The sequence below is a fragment of the Engystomops pustulosus genome, chromosome 2 (genome assembly GCF_040894005.1).
Source record: "Engystomops pustulosus chromosome 2, aEngPut4.maternal, whole genome shotgun sequence".
NCBI classification, from domain to species: domain Eukaryota; kingdom Metazoa; phylum Chordata; class Amphibia; order Anura; family Leptodactylidae; genus Engystomops; species Engystomops pustulosus.
In genome coordinates, this window is record NC_092412.1 from 96,227,225 (window position 1) to 96,239,457 (window position 12,233).

The following is a 12,233-nucleotide window of genomic DNA, read 5'->3' on the forward strand; positions in this document are numbered from 1 at the left end:
AGTAGCTATGAAAATCTTATATTAAAACATAATAAAACCTATATACATTTGGTATCCTGTGATTGTAACAAATGAAAGAATTAAGGGGAGCTGTCATTTGGAGCAGATAGTGAAAGCTATAAAAAAAATCCCACAAAAAATTGGTGCAAATTCATTTTTTCACAAATTTGGAATGTTTTTCCAGCTTTCCAGTACATAGTATTTAATATAAAAAAACCTCACTAGGAAGTACAATTTTCTACACAGAAAACAAGACCTCATAAAGAAAGTTATGGATTTTTGAAGGTAGAGGTAGAACTCAAAAATGGAAAAATGCTGTGTCCTTAAGGGTTTAAAATTAGCTCTACTATATGAATATTGCAAATATGGACATCACGTGGAAAAAATACCCTCCTGTGAAACTGCCTTTGCCATGCTTACCCCAAAAATGTCAAATAGGATTCATTGTCAGGACATTTGTGTGTATGAAAGGCTGGCATCTGCAGAGTGTTGTGCACTTAGCCAAACACCTACTATTAGAAGAGACTGTCAAAGCCAGCTTACCGACAGCTGCTTCCAGCTCACAATGCAATGCATGGCAAATACTCCCATGCCCAACTACCCCTCCTTCTCCTGGACTATCCCTACCTCATATCACCATCTCAATGGATAATAATTTCTGCAAAAATAATTTATGCAGTCGGTTTGGCAATATTAAATGTCTACAGTAATACCATGTATTCGAAATATTTTTCGATAATAATAATAATAATAAGATAGATAGATAGATCGATCGATCGTAGGCAGACATCGAAAAATATAGGGAGAGAAGGCAAGGAGAAGATGGGTGTAAGTCTACCATGTGAATGCCCTGTCTATAATACTTGATGTTTCTTATTCTGTTAAATAACAAAAGAAGAAGAAGTCCAGTGTTACCTAAATTCCTGTCTTCTTAGGATGAATTCTCCCACCATATATTCACTTTCCTACCTAATGAAGAGCAATGCCCTGCATAGATGTGGAGGTTAGGAATCTAGCAAAAAATCTTTTCTGGCTTCAGTCCATCATAATTTCATGTACCGTGTTATTCTTATGTTACAGTTCACACATAGACTGCATTAAATTTCTCCTAGACAGCTGCAGTTTGCTATTCTCCTTATAATTTAAAGCAGCGCTCGCTTTTGGTTGCTTACAGAAATCCTGGGAGTGTTACCTGGTGCTTTGTGTGGATTACTTGCTGCACCTCCTAACGCTGCTTGTGTGAATAGAAAGGATCACAGCATTGCGTTTACTGAGACAGAACCCCAGGGCAATCTAGCAAACAAGAGACTAATATAATCTGTACATTATATCATTTCAGCATCTTGGTGTATAACATCCAGATCACAAGGGGTTATTGCACATGACTGGCGCTGAATGTTAGATGGGGGCAAAGAATCTGCAAGTATAAGAAAGGAGTGAGAAAGAAGAAAAAGAGGGCATATGTCTGTGATGGATAGATATGGTGAGAGACAGGTAGAAAGAAAGGCAAGGAGGAACGCGACTGCAAGAATCAGGAAAGAAACAAGCAGAAGTGCGAGGCATAAAGGAGCTGCAGGGATGAGAGAGAAAAGAGGAGGCACACTGCTATGTAGGGGAAAGTGATGTGAAAGTGTAGAAAGGGTCGAATGAGGTAGAAAGGGAAAAGATGTGGAGAAAACGGAAGGGAAAAGGGAAATACATGGGAGTGAAGGGAAAGGCTGGAAGGAAACAATAGGACTAGCCAGAGATCAGAGAAAGAGGAATACAGCAGAAAAAGAAGATGGGGAAAGTGACAGAGAGAAGGGAGATCCAGGAGAGCTGCTGCTTTGTATAAAGGAAGAGCAGGGAATGAGGAGAGAAGAGGAGAACAGACAGGGAGAGAGAGAGGGAATGAAGGAGGGAGATCCTGAGATCCAGAGAATAGACATGAGAGGGCCTGAGCTCCACCTCCCAGCTTACAGCGTCCCAGCTGCTCTCAAACCAACTGCTCAATTCTATTCACTGTCGAGGCTGAACAAAAAAGTGGCTATTTATTAGACTACTTGTTTGGTATTGTTCCCTGCCACACAAAAGACGTTTCATTATGTTAGGAAAAAAGGCCTCCTTTTTCCAGAGAGAGAAACAATAACTTGAAATTGTCTTCAAAGTCTTTACTATCAATAATAAATTTCATTTTCTTGTCTCCCTGCCTTGCAGTGTATGTGTGTAGCCGGGCACTCCGCTTGGGGAGCTCTGCCTAGGCTGGTACCTCATCTAGGGAAATGGGTAAATACTACTGTATAGCTGTATATATATATATATATATATATATATATATATATATATATATATATACAGTTATCATCAAATAGACAGTACTCTAGATGAAGTCCTTGGCTGGCGGTGGGGAAGATGATCTGGAAGAGGTGTACTGTAAGTCTATTACTTCTTACCCTGTGTTATATGAATATGTGTGCTACTGTAACTTGATGGGTTCTTTATGTGCTGTTTTAGGGCTTGTAGAGCTATGCATGTGCACGTTGGGGTAAAGGGGGAGTTGTGGGGTGAAGCAATGCTTTTGGAGGCTACATAAAGGGGGGCATGAGGGGAGGTGTCAATACCCACAACCAGCTCCTTATAGTGGTGGTTGTGATGGATAGTGAATGGGAGCTTTAGCATGCTGGGGTGCAGACCTCGGGATATTGTCTTCACTCTGCTGTAGGGGCAACTTTACGCCTTAGTAGGGAAAAGCGTGATTGTTTTTCATCGTGTGATATATGAGAATGCTAAAACTTCACATGTTCTATTATTATTATTATTAGTTTTGTTGTTATTATTCTTAGTGGTATCATTAGAATTATTATAATTTTATATAGTTCATATAAACATATATAACCGAGATGTAGTTATTCCTGCTGAGACGTTGTGATATGAACTCCCCGTCATTTCTTGTAACCTCATGGTGACATATTATTATTAATGTGAATCTTTACGGTCCACACCCTTGATGTCAAATTACAAGATCGTTTTGACTAATTAAGATGACCAGACCCTTCAATCAATCAATAAGTAGAGATAAAGACGCTCTTCATTATTAGTCTATAGTATCACCGCGTACTTATTATTTATTTGTGTATATTATATATTACTGTAGACTGTGTGTATGTATATATATATATATATATATATATATATATATATATATATATATATATTATATCAACAGGCTCTGCAAATATTGATTTGGACAAATAAGCCTAAGACAATATTTGTAAACAGCTGTTTAAAGCGATAGCAATGCAAGTCAATGAACCCATTGAGATCTGCTTTCACTTATATGTAAGGGACGGAATTAGGGAAGACTTATTGCACACTATTCTCCATTGCACTTACTGGGGTGATCTTAGTGGGGGTTTGTGATACACGTATGATAAATAATTAGAAGATCCTGGAGAGTTGTTATTTAGGAGAATAACAATTGGGTGATGCACAAATCACGGTGCCAACACTGTCATGTAACCCGCTGGTGTCTCCCGTTAACATCCCGGTGATAATGCAGGGACCGAGGCTGCCAGTATGTTCTTATTTCACAAGTGACAGCGGCAGTAGCTTCTTTAGGGGGATGTATGTCAGGGGGATCACCAGGAGCCTGGCATCTCAAAACTGCACCTGCCTGGTGCATGGAGACTCACGACTGCTCCTACAAAGGATTCCAATTATACTACTTTATATACCGCAAAACGTAAAAAAGCACTGGCAACTAATTATTTACTGATTACACAGTAATTATTTATAGTATATAATGTTGTTATTGAATGTTGTAGCAAACGATTTGTATTTGTTAATTCTATATATTATAAAAACTCGTAAATGTGTGTTTTATTTCAATACGAATAAATATGTTTAGAAATTATATATTTATATCGGATACAGAAAGTATAGAGTTTACATACAGCAGCAAGCTGTACTCATCTATTTCGTTTATTTTATGTAGCTATATATATATATATATATATATATATATATATATATATATATATATATATATATATATATGGGTGTGTGTGTGTGTTTAAAAGCCTCTCATTTATTTCATTTAATTTTCTGATCGGATTATCATATATATATATACATATATGTGTGTGTGTATATGTATATATATATATATATATATATATATATTAACATCAAGTTCCATCATATGGCATATGGATCGGCGTGTTTTTTCTATGGTTTTGAACTGGTGTCAGGGTGATGTTTTAATCTGCTTGTATTAAAGGAGTAGATGTAATTTGGATGAGAGGAGAGATTGGAGTGGGATGATCCGCTCCCTCTCCTGTGAACCCCATGTCATGTTTGTACTGTTTGAAGTCAGTGCATTTAATGTCATTTGCAAGAGCAGGCTTGGCCTGGAAGTAGAGAGGACGATGTAGCATAATTCCTTGTGACTTGTCTTCTACTTCTGAATAATCACTTTTCTATTTAGTCTAATGAGGAACAAGGGAAATATTTACTGCAGCATATATCTGAGTGGCACCCATCTCCCTGGATTTATCATCTTTTGTTACACATGAAATACTACACTTAACTTGTACAAAAAAAGCCCCCACCCCCATTACCAAAACACTAGAGCCTATACTTCCAGTACATAGAGAGCCATTAATCTAATTGTAACCGATGGCTCCCATCCTAATGTATTGTTGTCACGAAAAATATTCTTCTGAAAAATATTACCTTGTGCATCATATGTTACAAGTGTGACATCTTAAGTAATTTTCTTCAAGGAGCCGCCTTCTACATTTCAGCTAAACTGGGGTTTCTTACAATTACATTATTTCCATAGAGACTTTCATTTATTATTGCAGGACTTTATTATCTCAATAATGTATTTTACTATATTATGACACGTCCATCATTTTACTAGAAAGTGCAAACTAAAATAGCAAAAATATTTTGTTAAATATCAAGTTTCAAGTTTACTTAGTAACACATGAATATAAATGACCTGATACCTGAAGTCATAATAATGTAGCAACTTGTCTCAATTTACAATTATTTAATTTTATTCAAATTTTATATTACATTCATGTATTCTATTTTCTTCGTATATTAAGATAGATAAATGCGATAAAATTGGGACCAGGACACTTAGTAATACTTCAGTTGATTATTTTTACCGTTTGTAAATAGTGTGATTTCACTACTATAAGTTGTTTCTTTAGCATAGTCCAAACCAGTGTTGCAATTTATTACAACTGTCTTAGTTTTCAGAGTATCTGGGAGTTTGTCATCCCTGTTTCCCATGTTCTCAGATATTCTTGGAGATGAGAAGGAAACAGATTACAAGGTGGATGCTATCTTGTCCCTCTATGTCTTTTCATTCACCATCCAAGGGGCTCCCACACAGCTTGAGTATTGACGTGTCTCCCCGTTGTTAACCCAATTAGAGAATTCATCAAGACCTGTATTGAATGATCTCTCTCCATACAGTATCAGCATTAGGCTAATTAAAAGCTATAATGTCTGATATAATGATTAAATCGTTAGCTCTGCTGTAGGGAAGCGAGATTTTGTTTTCTCTTCAATTAGAAGCTGATTGAGGTTTACAGAGCAGGTCAGCTGTGAAATCTGAATTATATGTGTGAGTATTGCTCACAGGGTGAGACTGTGGACAAATCCTCCTTCCCTCCGTTCTTAGTATACACAAACTATACAGAACACTCTATCATGGTATCATGGATATAGTTTTATTATACAATATAATCCTCTCCAATTGTCCAGAGATTTCTAAAATATTATCACAGGATTAACATGGTATTCTTGGATTTGCAGTACTATGCGTTCTCTTTTGTAAGATAATGTTAAATACACTACATGTTCAATGTATTTAGAACTTGTACATAGGGTTAATGCATTTTGCACATTTTTCCATCTAAATTGTGTATTCTGTGGTCCAGGTCGTCAGCACTTTTAACCAGCAGACGGCGATCAAACTCTTTGGAGAGTGGGTGCTGTGCCCCCCTCATAGTGTTTGCATCTGCTAATGTTTGGCAGCTTGGTAGGTTCAGGGTAGGGACCTCATATGCAGGAAAAAACTTGGAGAGAGGCAGCTTGTATGAGTCCGGCAAGTTGTCCACTGCAGAGCTGGAAAAAAGTCTACCCACAACTAGAAGGTTCTCCTTGACCTTGAGGCAGCTAGTAGAATCTGAAGATGTCTAGCAAATGCACTAAGCATCACATACAGATGTTTATAAAGACATTTTCCTAACTTGTGGTTGTGACATGTAGACATCTATACATTTAGAGTAGGGAGCTCATCGCACAGTACTGTGGAGAACTTTGGGGCTAAATATTGTAGTCCTCAGCAGAAGAACATGCACGTTTTCATTGCATTTTCCTGTAGTTGTTGTTTTTGTTTATTACATGTTCCAGGCACAGAGCCCACAATCCTATGAATAGGGTTTCCTTTATCTTCTGGTCCTAAGGTGATCTCCTGAGAAGCCCTGCACCTACAGGTGATAGGCAGTAGGCAGCTGGGAGTCTCTTATCATTGCTGCGACCTGTTGTGGAGAAGTGACTTCTATTGTGAGAAGAGGTAGGCGGCCTCGGTTGGCGAAGGGGTGGGGGGCAGCTATTTCTATTTGGAAGGAATTTGGCCCGTCTGGTGAGCTGAAAACTGCAGCCTATGAAATCCAAAAGGTGAACAATTGATGTCAGCAGCATTGTCTGCAGTCTGCTCTACTCCCAGTGTAAACCCCAGCGGATCCAGTACTCAGGAGTATACACTTTGTATCATAGGAGTGTGTAAATCATACCAAACTAGGAGCTTCACATTATATATACATGGAAGCCTGAGAAAACGGAATTGATATTTGAGCATGAATGGTGTATCTATGTATGTGTACCAATTTTACTATCTGTCCACCTATTAAATCTGTACCTATCTCTCTAGTATCTCTAGCATCTATTACTACTGTCTATCTGATCCCTATCTTTATTTCGCGATTATCTATCTATCTATCTATCTATCTATCTATCTATCTATCTATCTATCTATCTATGATATCGTTATTTTCATCTGTTATTCATCTATGGATTATGAATTTATTTCTCTTTTATATCTTCAGAAATCTCTATTATCTATTACATTACATATCAATATCTACCACAAATATTTTTTAGAAATATGTTCTATCTATTCATCTCTCTCATATATATATATATATATATATATATATATATATATATATATATATATATATATATATATATATATCGCTCTCTGTATAAATATTATCTATAAATTATGTAGCTATTTCTTTTATTCCTGATACTTCCTTCAAGTGTCTGGATAATACATTTTATTACATTCTATCTATCAATCAATCAATCAATCAATCAATCAATCATCTATATACAGATATGTAGATATTATCCCACACTATATATTTATAATAATCCTCCATCATCTATCTGCCCATGTATCTCATTATCTCTATCTATCATTTCTTTGACTTTTTCTTACGTCCCCGGAGTTTTGCACATATGTGTGACATTAGTGTTGATGTCTGTAGCTTATATACTTGATATAAATGTCCCCCATGTGCTGTGATTTGGGTTAGAGCCTGAGATGAGGTGCACTAGGGATGAGCAGCTTTCTCCATACATTACAATGTTCTCAGGATCCTTGATGGATGAGTGACATGTGTGTGACAGTCACTTAGCAGATCCCTCCAGCTGCTCCCTGCATTCCCTCACACCTGACCTCTGCCGTGACCGGTACACAACTTTCCCGGGGCTGATCTCCCGAGTGTGGGAGCGCTCCATCTCTAGAAGTGGTGCCCCGCAGTTGCCCTCAGCAGCACCTGGACGGCAGATAATAGGGCAGCGCTGTTCCCCTCAGCCAGCAGCACACCCCCCGTGCTCCAGTTGATATTTTTCCCCCGTGACGTCAGGCCCCGGTGTCCCGCTACTCATCACCCCCGCCCCCGGCGTCCTGTGCCCGCCCCTTTCTCCCGGGCTCAGCCCTCCCCTCCCCGCCGGCCGCCGGCCTCCCATTGGCCAAGGCAAAATCATTTAATGGCAGGCGGCGTGCGGGGTATGGCTGCTGTTCGCTGCCTCTAGAGTCTCATGCCACCGGCACACACCGCCCCGTCCTGCTGTATCGTGGAGAGGCTGCAGCACTGACTCTGCCGCCCCCTCCCTGGCACCGTGTGAGGAGGACCGTGCGCTGGACTTGTCTTCAGCCTCTGCCTGACAGAGCATCAGTGTGACCTGCACCTGCCGATGCCCCATCCCGGATACTAACGCCCGGAGCAGCCAGCACTCCCGCCTGGCACCTGTTGTGCGGAGGAGGAGGAGGACCACAAACTTTGTCAGAGTTTGTCTCCCAGAGACCTGATGCTCCAGTCATCTCCCTGCTCCGCAGTGTAAGAGAGTGACCCGCAGAGAGGTGCCCGAGCCGCACCGTGTGCCAGCCTTGTGCCCAGAGCCCACAGCCAGCGGCTTGAATGTACAGCATGATGATGGAGACGGACTTGCACTCCCCCGGGGTACAGCCCCCCAGTAACACGGGGCAGGTCGGGGGAGGAGGGGGAAACAAGGCCAGCCAGGACCGGGTCAAGCGGCCCATGAACGCCTTCATGGTGTGGTCCCGGGGGCAGCGGAGGAAGATGGCGCAGGAGAACCCCAAGATGCACAACTCTGAGATCAGCAAGAGGCTGGGGGCCGAGTGGAAACTCATGTCCGAGGCGGAGAAGAGGCCCTTCATAGACGAGGCCAAGCGGCTGCGCGCCCTGCACATGAAGGAGCACCCGGATTACAAGTACCGGCCCCGGCGCAAGACCAAGACCCTCCTCAAGAAGGACAAGTACTCCCTGGCCGGGGGGCTGCTGCACGCGGCCGGCGGGGGGCACATGGGGGTCGGGCTGAGCCCGGGCGGGGGGGCTGGCGGAGGAGCAGCCGGGGCTGGGACAGTGGTGCAGCGCCTGGAGAGCCCGGGCTCAGGGGCATCTGCCGGGGCCGGAGGATACTCGCACATGAACGGCTGGGCTAACGGCGCTTACCCGGGCTCCGTGGCCGCTGCAGCCGCCGCTGCCATGATGCAGGAGGCTCAACTCGCTTATAGCCAACAGCAGCAGCACCCGGGCAGCGGGGGGCATCACCCGCACCACCCTCACCATCCACACCACCACCCGCATCATCACCCGCACCACAACCCCCCTCCACACCCGCCGCCGCCTCCCCCCCAGCCCATGCACCGGTATGACATGAGCGCCCTGCAGTACAGCCTGCTCCCCGGGGCGCAGAGCTACATGAGCGCCTCTCCCTCCGGCTACGGGGCGCTGGGCTACTCCTCGGGCCAGCAGCAGCACCAGGGCTCCCCATCCTCCGCCGTGTCCTCAGGCTCCCTCAGCGCCCTGGGCTCCCTGGTCAAGTCTGAGCCCTCCGTCAGCCCCCCAGTCTCCGGGGGAGGCTCCCACAGCCGGCCGCCCTGCCCGGGGGATCTGCGGGAGATGATCAGTATGTACTTACCCAGCGGGGGGGAGGCCGGAGACCCGGCGGCTGCAGCGGCGGCGGCGGCAGCAGCGGCCGCAGCGGCAAATAGTAGACTGCACAGCCTACCCCAACATTACCAGGGGGCAACCAGCACGGGGGTCAACGGCACCGTGCCCCTCACACACATCTGACAGGACAGAGACTGAGCGCCCAGGACTTGTCACTTCTTTCCTTTTGTACAGAAATGTTTTCATGTTTTGATGATTGTATAATAATAATATGGGAAATTTGGAAAGTGAAGGTAATAATAATAATCCCTGATAGCTGATGGGTGGGTTGTGTACAGTATTTATCGCTTCTGTAGTCTAGCAGCGGATCCCTTTCTTCTCCTACGTTTCTTTGGTTTGTGATGCTGATTATTTATGGCCCTGGAGTTTCTTTTTTTTAATAATTTCTTTAAGTGTTTGTTTCTCCCCATTTCTTGTACATTGCTGGTGAAATATTTTTTAATCTAGCCGGTGCGGATTCTTATTGTGTACATAGTTTATTAAACGTCTCCTCTGCTTTAAAAAAAAAAAAAAAAAGAAAACAAGAAGTCATCAAAAAGATGAGGTGAATTTTAAGCAAAATAAATTTTCAACTGAAAAAGAACTAAATGTTTTTTTAATTATTGAATATATTTAGTGGATGAAGTTACTGGGATGATTTCAAGATTTCCGACTTTCACTACATATATGTTATGATATTATTTTATGAAGGAATGAAACGAATATATTCTTGTATATATTCGCATGGAACGTTCTGCTGTGTTTCGCTTCCAAAGTTTCTGATATGAATGAGAATTCCTTTACTCGCAAGTAGTAAAGTTTCTCTCTGGTGAATGGCTCTCTTTGCTGCACATTGGCTTAAGTGATATTTTAGACTTTGGAGAAGTATTTGATTATCTTGTTATTAAATTAATCAGAGCTGAGACAAATAGGTTGGCAAAAATTGTGGCGTAAATCTAAAGAAATTTAATTTCCTCTCATCCCTGTCATTGCAGTTATTATACAAGGTCCTTTGACAGTCCCTGTGTAAGGTGCAGTCATCTTCTCTCTTACTTTCTCAGTCCCCAACAACCTGCTCCTATCAGTCCTGAAGCCATTGTAATTACCACACTAATGACTGATCCTATTGTGTCCTGGGGGCTTTTTATGTGCTTCGTTAAACCCATTGCGACATTTTCATTAAGGCCTCTATTAATTTAATGATGTCATAATTAAGCTCTATTAAAGCTGAACTTTTACATGTTTGATAGGACACTACTTTTTTTCTTCATTAGGTCCAGGATCACATACAGCATTGGCATTTTTAATGTGTGTGTGTGTGTATATATATATATATATATATATATATATATATATATATATATATATATATATATATGTGTATATGTCTATATAATATAAATTTGTAGTTTGTATGAGCTGAGCAATAACCTATTTGTAATCTATTTTACCATAAAATCTAGCACATTATAAAGTCGTCCATTGCATTTTACCTTGTGTTTGTGCAGCATGTGTCTTGGAGGTGGAAATGAAGTTTGTAGCAGTTATAGAATTGTTTGTTATCTGCATTTGTGCTGGAAGTCAGGATATCAGATGTGGAGACAATCTAATTCCTGCGCTGTATAAATCAGCATGGCTTTCAGATGTCAGCCGTTTCCCTGTATTTCTGGAATGTAGAATAATTACTACGATTTCATGGAGGGGAATGAGTGGAGCACTGAGGAACTTCCTCTGGTAAAGATGACAGTCAATGTTAAATGTGCGCTCTGCTTCTTGAAAATTCGGCTCTCCTATAATAACCAGTGATTAGTTATATTTTACAGTTAATACGGTATGTTGTCGCATATAAAATATATTGCACAATGTACATAAACTACCAGTTTAATGCTTAGCTCATACACTGGGATTTAGTATTTTCATTTTGTATATAAGAATAATATACTAATTCTGCACAATATATTAATTTCGATTACTGGTGAGAGAATCCGTTGTATTTTAGCTTGTGAATCTTCATCATTCGGGCAGAAAAGACATGATTATTTCTATGGCTGAAGGGTCCTCAGGCTGGTGACACAGGATGTGCAGTTCAGTGTCTATGCAATGTGTCAGCAGAGATTAAGATGAATAGTGGGCATGGGGCACAGTGTTTTGTATTTTCACAGAGTGGGATTACTGCACACAAGTCCTGACCCTGGGGTCATCTGAGAGTCAAACTCCTTTACCATCACCTAGTGGAAAATCAGCAGCTCAGAGCATTATCAACAAGTGAATTTCTATTTCCTTGCACTTGTATAGTTACTGTTGCTTCTAATTATTTGGTTTTAATTTTAGCATGAATGTACAAAAACGATATGCATAATATAATTGTAAAGGTACATATAAACTTTGTGTTGGAATGAGGAGGGGGTATGCTGTCACAGTATGCATAGATACAAAGCTTGGGCTGTCCCATGGACATGCAGGGGGCATGTGCTACTGTTTGAAACTTCTGTCAAGTCATGCAGCACATTAGTTAATGCCATCGACTATAACCTGGATGGTGATGATTATAATAAAGAATGGTTTGTATCTTACATGATAAAATATATTATTTTTAATTGATAAAAAATCAGATTAAAATGTGTGTAATACATTCTGAAACAGATAGAATCGAGCCGAGGAATACATAGTTAATACCACCTCCAGGGCAGGGCACTGCAGGCAGGGCAT

General features: G+C 41.2%; 1 protein-coding gene across 1 annotated transcript; it reads left to right on the top strand.

Annotated features, from left to right (window-relative positions):
- The first annotated feature begins 8,044 nt into the window (after positions 1-8,044).
- Positions 8,045-10,822, top strand: SOX1 (SRY-box transcription factor 1). The gene has a single exon (XM_072135582.1). The coding sequence runs from the start codon at positions 8,490-8,492 to the stop codon at positions 9,666-9,668; it is 1,179 nt and encodes a 392-aa protein (XP_071991683.1). The 5' UTR covers positions 8,045-8,489; the 3' UTR covers positions 9,669-10,822.
- The last annotated feature ends 1,411 nt before the right edge of the window (positions 10,823-12,233 follow it).